The sequence below is a fragment of the Accipiter gentilis genome, chromosome 36 (assembly GCF_929443795.1).
Source record: "Accipiter gentilis chromosome 36, bAccGen1.1, whole genome shotgun sequence".
NCBI lineage: Eukaryota > Metazoa > Chordata > Aves > Accipitriformes > Accipitridae > Astur > Astur gentilis.
Window position 1 is genome coordinate 169558 of NC_064915.1, and position 21002 is coordinate 190559.

General features: G+C 42.3%; 1 protein-coding gene and 1 long non-coding RNA gene across 4 annotated transcripts in view; one reads left to right on the forward strand and one right to left on the reverse strand.

Moving 5' to 3' along the window:
• The first annotated feature begins 1924 nt into the window (after positions 1 to 1924).
• Positions 1925 to 5512, forward strand: LOC126034825 (butyrophilin subfamily 3 member A2-like). The gene is made up of 4 exons (XM_049792680.1): positions 1925 to 1997; positions 3164 to 3520; positions 4248 to 4532; positions 5388 to 5512. The coding sequence occupies exons 1-4, from the start codon at positions 1925 to 1927 to the stop codon at positions 5510 to 5512; spliced, it is 840 nt and encodes a 279-aa protein (XP_049648637.1).
• Positions 5513 to 5639: 127 nt separating this feature from the next.
• LOC126035030 (uncharacterized) overlaps positions 5640 to 21002 on the reverse strand; it is a 150178-nt gene continuing 134815 nt past the window's right edge. For all 3 annotated transcript variants that reach the window (XR_007504815.1, XR_007504816.1, XR_007504814.1), the window contains exons 3-4: positions 7555 to 7629; positions 5640 to 7268 (exon numbers count right to left, since the gene is read on the reverse strand). This is a non-coding gene — a long non-coding RNA (uncharacterized LOC126035030). The remainder of the gene's footprint in view (positions 7269 to 7554; positions 7630 to 21002) is intronic.

A 21002-nucleotide genomic window follows, 5' to 3' on the forward strand; every position in this document is an offset into this window, starting at 1 on the left:
GATCTATGATTTTGATTTTGAATCAGATGCTACCTGCTAGCAACCTTTATTAAAGAAATTAGTCACTGAAATGCTAATTGTTTTTTGGTAGGTTGCTTGAAAGAGAGAGTTTGCTGAAACTGTTGTAATGGATGGGGTTGGTTTGAGGACTGCAATGTGCTGATTCTGAAACATACTTGCACTGATGAAAGCAAATTTATTTGCTCTTTTTGTGTCAGAAATATAGACTTGTTATGTGCTTGTCTGGTAGGTATATACCAATATGACTTATTATACATACCATGATGTAGGTAATCTTAATTAATGAATTATCATGCAGGTATAAAATTATTCTGATGATAATTGATATAAAGGATAATGATTTTTGCGTTCATGCATGTGCAAGCAATAAATCTTGGCTAAATTTTCCAGCTGGTGAATGGTGCAAATGTGTGGCATTTATTTTCTGTCTTTCCTTTTTTAAAAATAATAGTTGGCCTGTGTCTGAGAGCTTTTAGCTTTATTTGGAGGAGTGTAAAACAGAAATAAATCAAAGCAAGACAGGAAAGGCCCTGTAGCTTTGCTGCAGTTTTTAATCCTTTTTTCACTCTAGATCTTGGAAAAGCTAACTTTGCATTTGAGTAAACAGTTAATTTTTCAATGGAAATAGCAATGAATGAGTGCAGACTATGACAGTGGGCTTGGTATTCTGCACTCACAATCCCTAGCTTCCTTTTTGACTCTTTACTGCTTCATGCTTCTCCTTTTTTAGGAAAGCAAAGATGCATGTGGGTTAGCCTCCACAAGGAAGCGAGCACCGAGTGTGTTCTGTAGATCTTACATATGAACAGAAATGCTGCTGGGCTCTAAGGAAACCAGTCTCTGGACGGAGGGAATCACTTACATTTTATACTAAAAAGCTGTTGAAACATTGGGTGAGATTCTGCGTGCCTAAATTTACATCCCTAGAATCTACATGCCAGTGTAGCCTCCCTGACTTTCTTCACAGCAATCAATAGGTCACTTCACCTTACGTACGTATTTCTCTCCAAGTATCCAAACGTACTTACTTAACTCATGTACAGCAGGTGAATTTCACCCATTGCTGCTCGTACTGACTGATATGGGCCCGGAATAATCATTTGACATGCCAATGTGTGTTACTTAGGTCAGGAATTTCCCAAGTTCAATCCATGGTTTCAAATGGCACGTGCATCTGTTAATTTTAGAAACATGTAAGCATTTTACTCAAAACAGGAATGATGTAGATTTTTTTTTTTTTTTTGTCTTTGGCCATTTTTGAAGATCCTTTCTAGAAATCCTAGCTTCTTCCTCCAACCACCACGACCACCAGAAGTTTTGACCAAGCAAGTATAAGAGAAACAACATATGGAGTTTCAGTGCACAGTAGATGCTTTCTAGCAGAACTTGGAAATAAAGGAGCTTTTTAAAGACTTCTGTCTGCCTCAGGGTCTCATCTGTCTGAAGTTAGACACATCCTACTGGGTTTAGGTTTAGCCTTATGTCATCTAGAAAAATGTTGCTATCCTGGCTAGAAGTTTCCTGAACACTGTGTGTCTCATGGACACTTGGGGACCAGGCCTGAGAGGGGCCCTTAAGCGCTAATATACTGTTCTAAGTCTCTCAGAAATACTTCTCTTTTCTCTGATGGCCAAGTGTAAGTCTCAGAATCTACAACTTAATTGACTGACTTTCGTTAAAAACAGCTTATTCTGTCATTTTCCTAATTTCACTCGAAGGTACCTAAACACTTCTGCGGATTTGTCCTTGTGTCACTCCATATACAGCAGTATATAGAGAAACATACAGCTCTAGTTTGATTTGCTCTTCCCATTTTCTGTTCTGTGCTTGAAAAGATTACAGGAGTCTGGTAAGATTGGCCCTAGAAGTTTTGCTTATTGATGTCTTACAAAACTGCAAGGTGATGGGTTCCAGATTTCAGCAGGCAACAACTCTTCACATCATTCTTTTCCTACAGATAATTCGTTTGGTCACAGGTAAATCTAGGTTCTGTTCTAATCACAATTTGATTTTAAAAGATACCTAATTTCCGATACAGAAGCAAAAAAAAAAGAAGTGAAGTTTTGGGGGGGGGGGGGGGGAGGGTGAGGGGGGTTGGCAATACATATTTTATTTGCAACATATTTGTATTATTACCTGATTTTTATATATATAAAAAATATATCTAGATATACATATTTTTTATATATACACTCACCATTCCCTCCACTCATTTTCTGAAGCCGGAATGAAACAGTAGTACTATATGAAATCTCAATACACTTCAATCACGCAGATGGCAGAAGGCCTAGGCAATACAAAAGACTCACTTAAACCTTCAACATGGGATTATAGATTCAAAGGGCCCCCATAACTGTTTTTCAGGGAGCGTCCTTTCTCTGTTTTGAAGTAATTTTTCAGCTTCGCTGACCCTGTCACTTTGTCATGCTGAGAAAGCCTAGGTTTCTTTTTGGGTCTCCCACTTTAGAGTACTGAACTGAAGGGCAAAATAAGCTCAGTAAAGGGCCATTACTATTTTTGCTGTTAAACCTCAACACTAAGCTTGTCCTTTTTCACTAACGGCCATTTTGCAACAAGTCGCCTGCGTTTGAAATGAAATACACTTCTGGTGGTGTGTTTCATCACTGAAAGCGGCCGTCCGGGTGAAAAGATTATGGACATCTGAAATTAGGTAGGTGAAGTCCTGCCTTTGTGAGCTCCAGCTTTACAAAGTGAGCTAGCCTTTCTGGCATTTCTACCTCTGAGCCAGTCTACAGACCGAGCTCAGTATTTTCAGCAGCATCTGCTTGAAGTTATGCTATGTTCTTAGGATAAGTGGTAGTGGTGAAGGATGGCAGGGGCCTTCGGTTACAAAACTGTGCTTGTATATGCTCATTACCTACAGAGATGTGATGTGACTACAGGGTATCTTCCTCTCCAGTCCTGTTGTCCCATCAGTCTCTGCCTGGTAGAGGTGGTAGATGCCCCATCCCTGGAAACATTGAAGGTCAGGTTGGATGGGGCTCTGAGCAACCTGATCTCATTGAAAATGTCCCTGCTTATTGCAAGGAGGGTGGACTAGATGACCTTGAAAGTTCCCTTCTAAGCCAAACTATTCTATGATTCTATGACAGGTAAGATTTACATCTATATCTTCTTGCAGGCCAGTATAAAATTATTACTCCTGACAAGCCTGTCATTGGAGTCATTGGAAAAGGAGTCATCCTGCCCTGTCAGCTGAAAATTAAGATAATCCCTGAGAGACTACTTGTTCACTGGGTGTTTACTGGACACTCAAAAAAAATCGATGTGACCACTTATGGTGGAAAAAACTCACGCAATCCAGTTCACGAGGATGAGACATACTGGGGCAGGACAAATTTTTTTTGGTCTGAATTTAATAAGGGAAACGTGTCTCTTCACCTGAAAAATGTCACGCTCTCAGACAAAGGGAAATACACCTGCAGTGTCTTTTTTGAGAATTGGTATGATGAAGCGGTGGTTGACCTGGATGTCGCAGGTGAGTGGAATGGCAGGCATTTGCTGCTTCTTCCTCTGTCCAGTTGTATAAAATCGGAAAGGTCTATGGGGTACCAATGGGCTGGATTCATCTGCCTTGCTCTAAGCCATATGAAAAGATCAGCCTCTGCTAATAGGTTAGGCTACCTCTATCGCCAGCAGACTCTGAACCATCATAGAGGTCTTTTTGCCATGTCTTGCAGAGGGACCGTAGGCAACACCTGAGCTTTAAAAAATTTAAAGGTTAGGGAGAGATGAATCCTATGGTAAAACAAGCCTGGTTTTGCAGAGGTGAAGCAACCGAAGCTACATTTGGTACTGCAACCAGTTTCTTCTGCTCTTGCCCTACACATCATCTCATTTTCTGTCCAGTATTCCAATTTTCATCTATTCATGGTGTAGTCCAACTTTGTTTTACCAAGAAATTTCCAGTCAGTGCAATGCTACTTTATTTTCATTCCAGTTGTTCGTGGAGATAACAAAAATCAGTCCAAAGATCTGTCTCTATTAAGACTGTAAAAGGGAAGTTACGTGCAAATTCTCCATTTTAATGTAACTCAGGAAAGGCTATTTACCAGCAATTTAATGAGAACTAAAATTTCAAACCTGGTGAATTTACACACTGTGTTTATAGATAAATCTGGGGAAGACCTTCCCACCATGTACTGTTTGGTGAGAGAATAACTCGTCTCCTGTTTGTTGGAGCTTGTTTGTTTGCTGTTCTATAGCTAAATGTGATGAGTCTTCAGTTTTCCTGAATGGTCCTGTGGGTCAGGGCATTGGCCTCACCTGCAAGTCACAGGGATGGTTTGCAGAGACTGAAGTAGTTTGGCTGAACAGCAAAGGACAGACACGGAAGGAGGAAGTGACCACCCAAACCACAAAGACATCTTCAGGCGTTTTTGATGTTGTAAGTTCCATGATTCTCGAACCGGGATCTGACAAGGCAGTCTCCTGCAGGGTAGTCAATAACCTACTCAACGCAATGTGTGAATCCCAAGTCCTGATTTCAGGTGAGTGACCTCCAGGATCAGTCGCTGTCAGGACCGCTTGGTAGGCTGCTGTCCGTTGTCTCTCCATTGACCCTGGGGTGATTCTGGACACCCAGCCCAAGCACAAACATGACTAGTGTTTAGATGGATAACATGATAAGAAGTCCATCTTTGCGTCTTAGATCACTTGTTACTTCCAAGATACAACTTAGCTATAAATACTAATGCAGGGTTCTCGTTAGCTGCCACCTGGGAGCACTGTGCCAGTTTGGAGAGGGAAGGATTTAGAAGTGTCAATGGGGTTAACAAAGTCCCTACGATGCTGCCAGGATACCCACCACAATGACCTGGGACAGCTGGAGTATGCCAATAGGAAATGCTGAATGTCTTCTCCCATCCCCTCTAGATGGATTCCTAGTCTGGAAAGTAGGCAATTTCATTTCAAAAGGGGAAGAGGGGGATCCTTCTTTCCAATCTGAAATGCCACTGAGGACAGTTGTGTTTTGCTGAAAACATCGTTATGTGGCTCAACGGTGCAAATACTGGCATCAGAGATGGGCTTCTCAGCACATCTCCCTCAGGAAGTGACATCTTCTCCAAACATGCCTCTACCCATGGCAGTAGGAGTATGGGTGTATGCAGTGCAGGAGCCCAGATTGATTGCCTGCACGTAGACATCTAATACTATCTCCGATGGCCTGGTATAGCTGGCAGAGCAGAACTTTGGATATTTTGGATTTCAAGCGATTCCTGCAACCTGTAAAGCATACATTACAGCAAATAAAATGGCACTGGATGCATATGCTTTGGACGCTGGAGCCTGTCATAGGTGTTTCACAAACATTCAGTGAAAGTAACACCATTTATATTTTACAGATGTCTTCTTTCCTTCCACTTCACCTTGGATGATGGCGTTCCTTGTAATTTTATTTCTTAATATAGCTGTTATTGCTTACTACACAGTAAGTATTTCCACCTACAACTTGATATGCAAGTTTTAACCTACAATGCAAAACGCAGTTAATGAAAACTTAAGTAACGATTCAGAAACGAACATATGGGAACGAGGAGGAGAGAGACAAAATTAACAGACATATAGTTTAATGTAGAGTAGGGTGGGGAGTTACATGTGTGTGAATGCACAGAGAACCTTTTACAGGGAGGCCATTTCTATGTGATGCCATTTTCACAGATGATCTGCCATGATCACAGATATTTACAGACAGAATATGATTTTAGCTTTTAGAATAGTGGATTTTTGAAAAAAAAAAATTCATTTTAAAATGAGAAAGTTTGAGGTTTTATTTCAATATTCTCAATACGCATCTTGTTTAAAAAATAAAAAAAAATTAAAACGTTTCTTTGTTTTTCCAGGTAGTTATAAACAACGCCGTAAAGCAAGTGAGTAGTGAAGCAGCTGAATATAAACCCACGTGAACATATCTGAGGAGAAAAGTTTATGCTTCTGAGCCAGCAACAGTCTCAAGCAGTATTATAGGTGTGATAATAATGCAAGCATGATCAATATTTAAGTATTTCAGTTTTTTAGAGCACCTGGCTGAAGTGGGGGTATTTGGACCCTGCTCAGCTCTGTGTACACTCCTAGGCAGATCTTCTTGTCAGCAGAGACAAGTTGGGGTACTCTCCTGCTGTATGGACTCCAATACAAGAATACAGTCAGTGGCTTGTATTCCTCCAGAGCTCACTCTTCCTCAATAGAAGAATAAAAAATAAATAAATAAATATACTTAAACCATAGAATCATCAAATGGTTTGGGTTGGAAGGGAACTTAAAGTCCAACCCCCCTGCCATGGGCAGGGACACCTTCCACTAGACCAGGCTGGTCAAAGCCCCATCCAACCTGGCCTTGAACACTTCCAGGGATGGAGCATCCACAACTTCTCTGGGCAACCGCCTTCCAGTGCCTCACCACCCTCACAGTGAAGAATTTTTTCCTTACATCTAATCTAAGTCCATGCTTTTTCAGTTTAAAGCCATTACCCCTTGTACTATCAGTGTCAGCATCAGCTGGTGAATCCAATACAAACTTGCACGTGGAAGTTCTCCTTGCCTCTATCATTTCTCCAGGTGTGAGGTTGTAGAAGGGCTTCTTCAATAAATTGGTTGCTGATCCAGTAGCTCTTTTCTCTTTGGGTATTTCTGAGGTCTTCTGGTATTGAAATAACCCTCTGTTAGAATGGCTTAATTTTTCTACAGAACTGATGGGTTCAACTTCCAACGAGCATTCCAGATCCTTTGGCTGGTATAATTTATGTTTTATTGTTTTGAGATAGTCAAAAATTAATATTACATTTTTTTCCCAGTAAACTTGAGAGAGAACACGGTAAAAGGTAAATGCTCCTTGAAAACTGTGAGGATATCTTGAAAACATAAGATCAAAGACACTCTTCTAGGGCCTTTTAATTTCTTGGACATGAATCTCCAAAGTAGCAGTCTTTATCGGCATAAAGCATTTGATGGCAATTGGTCACGTTATCCTTTATAATTAAAAAGTATTGTCCACTCCGTAGGTAGTCTGAAGTACAGTATATCACTCAGGGTAATCCTCTGAGGCTTGCAAGATGGTGAACAGACTGATACACCATGACCTAGTATGATTGCACTAATATCTTGAGGTATAACCGTGTCGATGCTGTAAGTGCTCTGAAAATGCCGTTGTTCTATGCCACGTTTATGCTCCATTCTTTTGCACGGCTGAATCACAGTAATCCATGTGCCTCCTCTGTTTTCACCTGCTAATAATTCCCAAGATTAGAGAAAAATAAATTTAAATAACAAGCCCTGAACTGTTCACTGCTAAATTGCACCCTGTGGCTTTGACTCTGATGCTCTCATCAACCTCATCAAACTCTTATCTCTGGTCCTCTCAATCTAGTCTAGCCTGAAGAAACAAGGAACAATTTCTGCTGCAATTTCTGCAAATTCTGTGTGTCATCAGTGTACGTTTCTTGCCAAATAATAACAGTAAACAAGACATAGTCTACAGGAGCTCCATTATCTCATTTTTGCTTTTCAACTTACCAGTGAGATTCAATTTAAGTTTCTAAAATCATAGAAGTCTCTGGGTGTTCCTGAGGGTCTTGTCTTTGTAGTCAGCTAAGAGAAACAGAAACTTATACATTATTAATAATCACATATAATTTCTTGCAGAAGAAGTATGTTTGAAGGCAAAACTAGGTAAGGACACACTTCTACTGTTCCTTTTAGTACTTCTAGGGTGCATACTATTTACAACCCCAAAAGAGCAAATGAGATGTAGATTTTCATATGAAGTACTTCTGGATGTGTCTGTTCCCTTTAGAAAACATTTTAGCGACCTACTTTCAAGTTTTATTATAAATTAAAAATGATCCATTTTTAAATGACCTGTTGGAGCTTTAGTAATTGAGGACAACAAAATAATTTAAAAGCTTGTCTCATCATTTTAAACTTCTAAATTAAACCAACTGGCCAGCAAGTAATTTTTTTCCTTCTTTGTTTTTGTTTTGTTTGTTGATCAACTTAGAATCATGCAAGAAAACAGTCAGACTAGGTAAATATAGTTAATCCACTTTTACAAGCAGGTATGTAAGAGAGAAAGAAAATAAGCTACTTCATAAAAAAAGCATAGCAGCTTCCCTTTACTCAAATGGATGTTACTTCTATTTCATTTTTAGTCACTGCTGAAAAATTTTACTTAGTGTGGCTCTACTTCTAAGAAACTTGTGATACTTTTCTGCTCCTGTGTAATGTCTCTGCCTGGAGTCTTGCTGACTGTAGTGAGATTTCTTGAATCTCTGACCTACTGCTCCTGTTCGTTTTTTACTTTCTGGTCAAATTATTCAAACAGCTGTAACCAGCATCACAAAGCCAAAAAGAGACGGTTCAGACTCTGTACTCTGAGAAATATTGGCTTGGATAATTTAGTCAACATACAAAACGAGTACTAAGGAAAATGCCATGTCATTCTTCCCCCTCTCTTCCTGCTTCATCCCTCAACTCAGTTACCTGCCTGGAGAGGACACATACAGCGAAGATCCTCCTGGAGGTCAACTCCTATTGCATGAGTAGGCCACCTCAATTCCAGGCAGGAGACTTTAGGGCATTAATAATAACATTAATAATAATAACATTACACAGCTTGTGCCTATGAATAGGCAGTAGACAAATAACATTAGGCAACTTATGCCACAATAAGGAGGATACTATCAGTGCCACCAATGTTGATTAGGAATGTTGCTAATGGCACCTAGAGAACTCAAAAATAGACACCCGCATTTGGTCACCTAAGCCTGCATACCAAGCTATTCTGACTATGTTCATTTAGGTTGAAATTCAGCTATTTATAGTGGGATACCTAGATTCTACTGAGATGCCATGAAGTTTCCCACCCAGGGCACACCACTTCAGACAGCTCTGGAAGTGTACAACTAAGGGAAGAAGGGTAAGAAAAAGAAAAACAAAGCCATAACTCTAGAGCGCAGGAACAGTGCAGTATAGTTGTGTTAATTTACACCTGACCTTTAACCACAACACATGCTTTTAAGAATTTAAGTTGACAAGTTTTCACACGGCAGATTTCAAGGGAAAAATCATTTCAGAATTTGCACAGGGATATAATTACTTCCTTCAGATCTCACCTCTTAATCATTATCTCCTTGAGGTTTTATTTCACTTATTATTCTTATACAGAAATGTTGGAAAAGAGAAATAACCTTGGTAAGAAAACACCTTGTTTAAATCTTACATTTTTACAAACCTCATAAAAATAAAGCAAGTGTTCAGATAGGTCTTCTGTGAGGGTGGATCCAATGTAAATATCGCCTCACAGTGAGGTTCGATGTTTGTGATTCGCTGCAGAGGGACAGTGAAGACCAGCGAGATCTTTCAGGGCTGGCACCTTCCTTGTGGGAGAAGGAGCCAGACGTTTGCCTTTTCAGGAAAAGTTTCTGCCGAGAACGAGCATGGTGAGATGCTGAGTCTCTGGGAAAGCAGAGATCCCCAGTGCTGTTGTGCCTGTGGATAGGCTGCAGTGGGATAGTGAAGACCAGCAAGATCTTTCAGGGCTGGCAGCTTCCTTGTGGGAGAAGGAGCCAGACGTTTGCCTTTTCAGAAAAAGTTTCTGCCGCGAACAAGCAGTGTGACATGCTGAGTCTCTGGGAAAGCAGAGATCCCCAATGCTGTTGTGCATGTGGATAGGCTGCAGTGGGATAGTGCAGACCTGCAAGAGATTTCAGGGCTGGAAGCTTCCTTGTGGGAGAAGGAGCCAGACGTTTGCCTTTTTAAAAAAGTTTCTGCCGAGAGCGAGCACTGTGACAAGCTGGGTCTCTGGGAAAGCAGAGATCCCCAGTGCTGCTGCGGCTAAAGATTGGCTGCAGAGGGATAGTGCAGACCTGCAAGAGATTTCAGGGCTGGCAGCTTCCTTGTGGGAGAAGGAGCCAGACGTTTGCCTTTTCAGAAAAAGTTTCTGCCATGAACAAGCACCGTGACATGCTGGGTCTCTGGGAAAGCAGAGATCCCCAGTGCTGTTGTGCCTGTGGATAGGCTGCAGTGGGATAGTGCAGACCTGCAAGAGATTTCATGGCTGGCACCTACCTTGTGGGAGAAGGAGCCAGACGTTTGATTTTCAGAAAAAGTTTCTGCCGCAAACAAGCACCGTGACATGCTGAGTCTCTGGGAAAGCAGAGATCCCCAATGCTGTTGTGCCTGTGGATAGGCTGCAGTGGGATAGTGCAGACCTGCAAGAGATTTCAGGGCTGGCAGCTTCCTTGTGGGAGAAGGAGCCAGACGTTTGCCTTTTCAGAAAAAGTTTCTGCCGCGAACAAGCAGTGTGACATGCTGAGTCTCTGGGAAAGCAGAGATCCCCAATGCTGTTGTGCCTGTGGATAGGCTGCAGTGGGATAGTGAAGACCAGCAAGATCTTTCAGGGCTGGCAGCTTCCTTGTGGGAGAAGGAGCAAATAAATTAGGCAAGCATTTGTCAAGAATGGTACAGAACGTTGATCATTCACCTCTAGAATGAGAGCAACGCTAGACTATCTTCAAAGGTTCTTCTTTCCCCACTGCTGTCCCTCTCTGTATTTCTACCCTCAAACACAAGCATCATCCCCAGCTGTGCACTTACAATTCTGTCTGCATATGCACATGCCTAGAGATGCACATTTATTTCTTCGTTACACAGGTGAAGGAGAGTACTCATAGGTAAGCCAATTTACAGAAACAGCTTTTGAAAGTTAAACACCTCAGCTTCTTGCAAAACGTCAGCCCAACAGAACACCAGGAGCGGTATGTAAATCCTTATTCCGAAACTGCGTTCTCTTAAATCTTATGAAAACCATTTCTAACATAAAGCCTGACCTGACTGGTCTATTTTCTGACACTCCCCTTCTCTGTCCTCAGGTACTTATTAGATAGTAAAACAACTGACGGGGCAAACACCATAACTAGCACAATAGCTGACTTCCGTAGCAGTTGCATATCATGTCTGAATAAATGTGAGTTTAGTAGGTGTATAGGTAGATACACATTCAGAAATGCACAAGAACTGAAAGGAGTAATCTGTAACTGGTAGACTAAGAACGCTGCAATAGCATGCAATGTAAATCAACATGCAACTACCTATAGGGAAGGGAAGTACAGAAACATTCTTCTGGATTAAAAAAAAAACCAAAACGCAGCAATGGTAGGAAAAGGTACTTGGAATGTGCCACTTTCAATCCACTGAAACGACGTCTGCAACAGCAGTAAGAACACTGGCAAACTACCTTCTCTGTTCCACAGGGCCTTGAAACCCATACGCATTGTCTGTTGCCAGTTGCCATTAGGAAACAAAGATATTAAATAGGGCAAATCAGAAGTAACTCGAACCAATCCCTCCCACCCAGCTATAAACCAGGACCATACACAGCCCTTGCAGACTACACAAGATCCTGTCTCATTCCAGCCATATCATTAGCATAAGCTGTGCAAACCCATGCAAATCAACAGGTTTTTCAGGCAGAACAGCAGACTCCAACAGCAGTTAAGCCACTTCTTACAACTGACAATGTCATACTTCCATCACTGATTATAGCACAAGAACAAAAAAGAATGGGTCTTTATTGTCCTTCATGAACTTGAGGGGCTGCAAGAAACCAGTGAAGTTACAAGCCTGGATTCTGTAACGTCGCTATCAGCATAATTTCCAGATCAAAGATCCGGCCTCCTTGTTAAGATCATCAAACATAATTTTGAGTTCGGAGGACAGGTCATCACAACACTATGTTAGGTAGAGTATAAAACCTTATCATCAGATTCTCAGCTAGTTTAAGTCAATGTATTCTGTGTGTTCCGCTGAAGTCAATGAAACTAAACACGCTATCATAGGAAAGAGATATTTCAGCACGCCTCAGACCTGGAAAACTATCTTGAAAAATGCCCGTCACTTTTAACACAAATTCTCTGCACTTCCCACGATCTCTCAACAGCGAGCAGTAGTAAGACCCTAACAGTTACTTGCAACCTATTTCTTGCATAGCATTCATTTTTATTTTAATTTTAAAAGGGGCAACTAATAAACGAGATTTTTGCAGCTACTCACAAAAATCAATAAGCAAAGACATTTGTTCCAAGACTTAAATTACTTGTATAATTTAAAAAACTATCAAAGCTCTGTGAAGTAAAATAGATACATTTACCTACTCATGTAGGAAACCACAGACAAACTTCAGGAAATGACCGAAGGTGCAGAGGATAGGCTAATGCCTATTAGCATTAGGTAGAAAAACAAGGTAGAAAAGGTAGAAATGCCTATTAGCATTAAGGTAGCAGAACAACAACAACAACAACAACAACAAACCCCCAGGAGTTCTACAGAAAAATGAGTGAGCAGCCCACAGCACTGGCAGACAACAGATTTTTTTATCCCCACTTCCTCCACCCCTTCTTCTCCCACCCCTCCCCCCCTTTTTTTTAAAGGAAATAATTTTTCTCTTGTGAAACATATTGTCAGTGATGCAGTTGAAGCCAAAAGTTTAAATGAGTTCAGGAGAGGATTAACCGAATTCTAAGACACGGGCCAACACAACTGCTATAGAAAGCATCTGCATCATGGTGAAATGCAAACAGCTACTCTGAGAACGACACATTATTATTCACTAAATTTGCCTTTTACCCTGTTGTATAGTTACTAATGTTGAAAAGAGTCACTGCTGTGCAAGAAACTAAAACTTACAGCGCTTCATGCTCGGAGAGAACTGTGGCCCATCAGCTCGCTTCATGCTCGGAGAGAACTGTGGCCCATCAGCTCGTGGCTGTGAAGTCTTACAACTTAACACGTTTCAGTTGCACACCAACAAGTTCTGAGGCGCACTGCTGACTGTATTCGATAGTCACAGCTTATGTAGGAGGATATGATAAACTTTACTTATTTGCCTTTAACCGATGCTCCAAATATTTTAAAGTCGTTCTTAAAGTAGGTTACCGGTTTGATTACCCTTCATACAAAATCCTCCTTCAAATGGAGGTTTCTCTTCTCTTCTTTTCAGATTTAAGGCATGAACAGAAACCACACCTGCATCATCACTGAAATCAGTGCCTATTTTTCAATAAACTTTAGCAGCATCAGAATTCGTCCTCGAGTACCGTTCATAAAGCAAATGCTTCATTCTTCAAAACTTTTTTAAGCAAATGTTAGTAATGCTGTGCCACAGACTCTCACGCCCAGTCACACATGTTCTTCCCGAGACTGTTACGCAGCTTCGTATTTTAAAAATCACCATCCTAACGGCGTACCTGATACCGGTTCTCCCCTTTTTAAAGTCCGATGTTAAGGAAAAGCTGCAAGTCCTACAAAACCAGGCAGACTTGCTTGTTCTTGCCAAAGACAAAAAGGTTAAGCATTATTAAAAAATAAGACTATTGCCTACCTTTAAGTATCCATAAAGCTATCAACATGAACCGTATGGTGGCTTGTTAGCATCGATATTTGAACACGGGCATGCAAAATGTCCTTCAGTTAAATTCCAAACTCTATGAATTAATTGGTGGGCAATTCCCCAAGGATAAAACATCTATCAAAAGCCAACAGTAAGCCAGAAATCTCTTTCCGTTTCATAGGGTAAAAAAAAAAAAAAAAAAACAGTGAATCCTGAAAAAAGAAATCGATATTAGACAGGGAACGCCTATATAGTTATAGGGCAAGTAATAAAACATTTAGTGTTTTGATTTTTTTTTTTTATTTATGTCATCACAATAGTTAGACAAACATGGAAACATTTGCAACAGCAATACTTGGGTCACTTTAAAATCTTGGTAACACTGAAATACAGGTCAGCAAAAACTAATGATGTGGGGAGGGGACTTTAGGTCATCTTATTTTCATACACATTCACACACACACACACACACACACACGTATCTATATACACACGCACACTCCACAACTCCAAAGAGCTATCTTAACTATGTCTGCCAGTAAACGGAAATAGTAGGCAGAAAGGAACCATATCTATACTAAGACAGTTAGCTGTGTCGTAAAACTGAAGATCACTGCAACCAGTGCCATCTTAAAGAAGAAAAAAACCCAAACAACAACAACAACCAAAAAACCTGAAAGGAACCATCACTGTGCATGTCATAAGCATGAAGTTATTTTAACCTGATGACTACTCTGCACTATACTTTAAGCATCATTAAGTTTTTATGTCTTTTTAAAGTCTAAGGTTATTATTTTAAATGGCCTACTTGTAGTGGCAGCCCAAGTAGCATTCTGGAGAACACCACAGTGCCCACAACTTCTACAGGTCAGTGCAGTATGATCAAGCACTACATTTCTAGGGGAGGAAAACAAAAAACCACTACCACTCATTTATTCAATTGAAAAGCTTGTTACCTGCACCTTCCAAAGCAACAGGCTACAGGAACACTGAAAGCAAAGTAAACCAGACCCATCTGGAATACTCTGACGTCTCAGCTCCAAGTTACACATCTTTCATTTCGTATTTTAAGGGATTAACAGCATTTGGATGCACAGAAACTGTCTTTACAGTGATGTCTGCAGACCTCCGAGTCATAAGTTAAAAATGTCTTCCTAAATTATAACAGTATTAGCACTTCCTCTGAAAGGAGTGAAAAAAACACAACCAGGGAAGGAGGAAGTGACACAACACCAAGGGTTTTTTTCCCCAGAGATAACAAAATCCTGAGAGAACAAGATGCTTGTGCTATCAGAATGAAAATCCCCAAAGAAACAAAAGAGTTTACCTTTCCCTTGGAAAAGGTACTTTTGAGCCAAGATCTGCTCTTTTTCTCTCCCAAGCATGAAATCTCTCTTCAGCTTAAGACCGTCTTCTACTGCAGTAGAAATTTAGTGCACATGCTGGAACCTGGACAGAATCTTATTTAAAAAAACAAACAATACAATAGTACTACAGTGGCTAGAAATCTTTTACATATTCTGATGAAAAGACTCAACTTATTTCTAGGAAATAAAGTGTTTGGGGCCAAAGCCAACACATGATGTTCATGTAAGGTTAATTTTTTTTTTTTTTTTTTTTTTTTTTTTTAAAATTGATATATTGAAAAAAGCTGGAGAAGGAAGCGGGGACAGAAATGAAAAACCATTCAGGGAGTCAGTGGTATAGACTGTCACCGTGTAATCTAAATATTGTAATTGCAGATCACATAGTCAGAACAAGCCAGTCAAAAGTAGCACACTCCCTGGGAGAGGGGCGGGAGTCTCTCTCCCCTTGTATTTCAAGCCAAGACCCAACTAGCAGAAGGCAGCTTTTCTGTCAGATAAAGCAAGGCAAAAGGATCATGTACAGCAACTTCCTTGCAGCCTCTTGCTCCTGAGCACCCTTCTTCACCTCTTTCTTTCTTTCTTTCTTTCTTTCTTTCTTCTGGTGATGGGAAGGCAAAGCATGTTCTGTTCCTGTGAGCCCATACTGCTTGTCCCTATAGTCACAGCAGGCACCTGTGATTCCTCTCCAAAGACATTTACGCATAGAAATCAGTTGAGTGGTGTGTTACGGAAGCATAAGCTGCAGTGGACGTGATTTTGAATCAGTTAATTTTGTGCCCATCATGACAAAATAAAACCAGCAATTTCTTACTTTATAGAAATTCTCCTAAAGTAGTAGTTGCCCCCAATAGCTGTCAAGTTTTTGTATCACAGGAGAACAAATGCAGCCAAAAGAACATTTTCTCTGAAAGGACCGCTCCGAACTACACAAGCAGGCAGGCACAGGCAGCTCCCAATTTAGTTAAGCGTATGTACACAGCACCACTTAGTGGTGCAAGCGGAGTCACCGCTGACAGGAATGAGAAGCTTGAACACCAACCTTCCCGCCCCGGCCCCCTGGACATGAACGATGTCTGGTCTGTCTGTCCTCACTCGCAAAATACCACTACAATGCCTTTACTACAAGAGAGTACATCTGCCAAGCAAAACAAGTCCAAGAGCGCTGAACCTCAAGGCCAGCAGAACCAACGGCTGCCGAGCACCAAACAGATGCATCCACTTTGAAGAGCTTTCAGAATTCTACAGCACTCTGCCACATGGTTTCTGGTGACAACGGCCTGAAGCAGGGTTTAAACAAATGATCCAGCTTAGTATCTGCCTGTAGTGCAAAGAATAGCAATCTCTTGGCCCACGATTTGGGTTTTATATAGACTTGGGCCATAAACAAATGCAACAGATGTAGAAAAACTGAAGACCAACAGCAACTGGAACCTAACTATTCTTTTTCCACTCCATCAACCCGTTGGAAAACTCACTCACTCGTGCACTTACGTAACTGAGCACAAAGAGAACAAAAAGAAAGGCTTTTATTCAGAACAAATTAGTGTGTCTTTACAGGAAAGTAACGGTTTCAACTTACAAAACCAGCATCATCATCATCATTAGTGATGCACCTTTCCTGAAGGGGAAATCCTTCTCTTTTATCAAATGTCAATTCCAAGAGTCTGTGGATAAAATGCAGGTTGACGGGGAACAGCAGGAAGATCTTGCAGGGCGGGAGATTCCTTGTGGGACTAGGAGCCTGCCATTTGCCTTCTCATAAAAAGGCTCTGCCGAGAACGACCCCCGTGAGATGCTGAGTATCTGGGAAAGCAGAGATCCCCAGTGCTGTGTTGCCTGTGGATAGGTTGCAGAGGGATAGTGAAGACCTGCAAGAGCTTTCGGGGCTGGCACTTTCCATGTAGCAGAATTAGCCGGACGATTGCCTTTTCAGGAAAAGTTTCTGCCGAGAACGAGCACCATGAGATGGGGAGTCTCTGGGACAGCAGACATCCCCACTGCTGCTTTCCCTGAAGATAGGCTGCAGGGGGACGGTGAACACCAGCAAGATCTTACAGGGCTGGCACCAGAGCTGGCACTTTCCTTGTAGCAGAATTAGCCGGACGTTTGCCTTTTCAGAAAAAGTTTCTGCCGCGAACAAGCAGTGTGACATGCTGAGTCTCTGGGAAAGCAGAGATCCCCAGTGCTGTTGCGGCTAAAGATAGGCTGCAGAGGGATAGTGAAGACCTGCCAGAGCTTTCAGGGCTGGCACCTTCCTTGTGGGAGAAGGAGACAGACGCCTTTTCAGAAAAAGTTTCTGCCAAGAACGAGCACTGTGAGATGCTGAGTCTCTGGGAAAGCAGAGATCCCCAGTGCTGTTGTGCCTGTGGATAGGCTGCAGGGGGCGGTGAAGACCAGCATATCTTTCAGGGCTGGCACCTTCCTTGTGGGAGAAATAACCAGACGTTTCCCTTTCAGAAAAAAATTCTGCCGAGAACGAGCACCCTGACATGCTGAGTCTCTGGGAAAGCAGAGATCCCCAGTGCTCTTGTGCCTGTGGATAGGCTGCAGTGGGATAGTGCAAACCTGCAAGAACTTTCAGGGCTGGCAGCTTCCTTGTGGGAGAAGGAGCCAGACGTTTGCCTTTTCAGAAAAAGTTTCTGCCGCGAACAAGCAGTGTGACATGCTGAGTCTCTGGGAAAGCAGAGATCCCCAGTGCTCTTGTGACTGTGGATAGGCTGCAGTGGGATAGTGCAAACCTGCAAGAACTTTCAGGGCTGGCAGCTTCCTTGTGGGAGAAGGAGCCAGAAGTTTGCCTTTTCAGAAAAAGTTTCTGCCGCGAACAAGCAGTGTGACATGCTGACTCTCTGGGAAAGCAGAGATCCCCAGTGCTGTTGTGCCTGTGGATAGGCTGCAGTGGGATAGTGCAGACCTGCAAGACATTTCAGGGCTGGCAGCTTCCTTGTGGGAGAAGGAGCCAGACGTTTGCCTTTTTAAAAAAAGTTTCTGCCGCGATCAAGCAGTGTGACATGCTGAGTCTCTGGGAAAGCAGAGATCCCCAGTGCTGTTGTGCCTGTGGATAGGCTGCAGTGGGATAGTGAAGACCAGCAAGATCTTTCAGGGCTGGCAGCTTCCTTGTGGGAGAAGGAGCCAGACGTTTGCCTTTTTAAAAAAGTTTCTGCCGAGAGCGAGCACTGTGACAAGCTGGGTCTCTGGGAAAGCAGAGATCCCCCGTGCTGCTGCGGCTAAAGATTGGCTGCAGAGGGATAGTGCAGACCAGCGAGGTCTTTCAGGGCTGACAGCGTCCTTGTGGAAGAAGGAGCCAGACGTTTGCCTTTTCAGAAAAAGTTTCTGCCGCGAACAAGCACCGTGACATGCTGGGTCTCTGGGAAAGCAGAGATCCCCAGTGCTGTTGTGCCTGTGGATAGGCTGCAGTGGGATAGTGCAGACCTGCAAGAGATTTCAGGGCTGGCAGCTTCCTTGTGGGAGAAGGAGCCAGACGTTTGCCTTTTCAGAAAAAGTTTCTGCCGAGAGCGAGCACTGTGACATTCTGGGTCTCTGGGAAAGCAGAGATCCCCAGTGCTGCTGCGGCTAAAGATAGGCTGCAGAGGGATAGTGAAGACCAGCAAGATCTTTCAGGGCTGGCAGCTTCCTTGTGGGAGAAGGAGCCGGACGTTTGCCTTTTTAAAAAAGTTTCTGCCGAGAGCGAGCACTGTGACATGCTGGGTCTCTGGGAAAGCAGAGATCCCCAGTGCTGCTGCGGCTAAAGATTGGCTGCAGAGGGATAGTGAAGACCAGCAAGATCTTTCAGAGCTGGCAGCTTCCTTGTGGGAGAAGGAGCCAGACGTTTGCCTTTTGAGAAAATGTTTCTGCCGCGAACAAGCAGTGTGACATGCTGAGTCTCTGGGAAAGCAGAGATCCCCAGTGCTCTTGTGCCTGTGGATAGGCTGCAGTGGGATAGTGCAGACCTGCAAGAGATTTCAGGGCTGGCACCTACCTTGTGGGAGAAGGAGCCAGACGTTTGCCTTTTCAGAAAAAGTTTCTGCCGCGAACAAGCAGTGTGACATGCTGAGTCTCTGGGAAAGCAGAGATCCCCAGTGCTCTTGTGCCTGTGGATAGGCTGCAGTGGGATAGTGCAGACCTGCAAGAGATTTCAGGGCTGGCAGCTTCCTTGTGGGAGAAGGAGCCAGACGTTTGCCTTTTCAGAAAAAGTTTCTGCCGCGAACAAGCAGTGTGACATGCTGAGTCTCTGGGAAAGCACAGATCCCCAGTGTTGTTGTGCCTGTGGATAGGCTGCAGTGGGATAGTGAAGACCAGCAAGATCTTTCAGGGCTGGCAGCTTCCTTGCGGGAGAAGGAGCAAATAAATTAGGCAAGCATTTGTCAAGAATGGTACAGAACGTTGATCATTCACCTCTAGAATGAGAGCAACGCTAGACTATCTTCAAAGGTTCTTCTTTCCCCACTGCTGTCCCTCTCTGTATTTCTACCCTCAAACACAAGCATCATCCCCAGCTGTGCACTTACAATTCTGTCTGCATATGCACATGCCTAGAGATGCACATTTATTTCTTCGTTACACAGGTGAAGGAGAGTACTCATAGGTAAGCCAATTTACAGAAACAGCTTTTGAAAGTTAAACACCTCAGCTTCTTGCAAAACGTCAGCCCAACAGAACACCAGGAGCGGTATGTAAATCCTTATTCCAAAACTGCGTTCTCTTAAATCTTATGAAAACCATTTCTAACATAAAGCCTGACCTGACTGGTCTATTTTCTGACACTCCCCTTCTCTGTCCTCAGGTACTTATTAGATAGTAAAACAACTGACGGGGCAAACACCATAACTAGCACAATAGCTGACTTCCGTAGCAGTTGCATATCATGTCTGAATAAATGCGAGTTTAGTAGGTGTATAGGTAGATACACATTCAGAAATGCACAAGAACTGAAAGGAGTAATCTGTAACTGGTAGACTAAGAACGCTGCAATAGCATGCAATGTAAATCAACATGCAACTACCTATAGGGAAGGGAAGTACAGAAACATTCTTCTGGATTAAAAAAAAAACCAAAACGCAGCAATGGTAGGAAAAGGTACTTGGAATGTGCCACTTTCAATCCACTGAAACGACGTCTGCAACAGCAGTAAGAACACTGGCAAACTACCTTCTCTGTTCCACAGGGCCTTGAAACCCATACGCATTGTCTGTTGCCAGTTGCCATTAGGAAACAAAGATATTAAATAGGGCAAATCAGAAGTAACTCGAACCAATCCCTCCCACCCAGCTATAAACCAGGACCATACACAGCCCTTGCAGACTACACAAGATCCTGTCTCATTCCAGCCATATCATTAGCATAAGCTGTGCAAACCCATGCAAATCAACAGGTTTTTCAGGCAGAACAGCAGACTCCAACAGCAGTTAAGCCACTTCTTACAACTGACAATGTCATACTTCCATCACTGATTATAGCACAAGAACAAAAAAGAATGGGTCTTTATTGTCCTTCATGAACTTGAGGGGCTGCAAGAAACCAGTGAAGTTACAAGCCTGGATTCTGTAACGTCGCTATCAGCATAATTTCCAGATCAAAGATCCGGCCTCCTTGTTAAGATCATCAAACATAATTTTGAGTTCGGAGGACAGGTCATCACAACACTATGTTAGGTAGAGTATAAAACCTTATCATCAGATTCTCAGCTAGTTTAAGTCAATGTATTCTGTGTGTTCCGCTGAAGTCAATGAAACTAAACACGCTATCATAGGAAAGAGATATTTCAGCACGCCTCAGACCTGGAAAACTATCTTGAAAAATGCCCGTCACTTTTAACACAAATTCTCTGCACTTCCCACGATCTCTCAACAGCGAGCAGTAGTAAGACCCTAACAGTTACTTGCAACCTATTTCTTGCATAGCATTCATTTTTATTTTAATTTTAAAAGGGGCAACTAATAAACGAGATTTTTGCAGCTACTCACAAAAATCAATAAGCAAAGACATTTGTTCCAAGACTTAAATTACTTGTATAATTTAAAAAACTATCAAAGCTCTGTGAAGTAAAATAGATACATTTACCTACTCATGTAGGAAACCACAGACAAACTTCAGGAAATGACCGAAGGTGCAGAGGATAGGCTAATGCCTATTAGCATTAGGTAGAAAAACAAGGTAGAAAAGGTAGAAATGCCTATTAGCATTAAGGTAGCAGAACAACAACAACAACAACA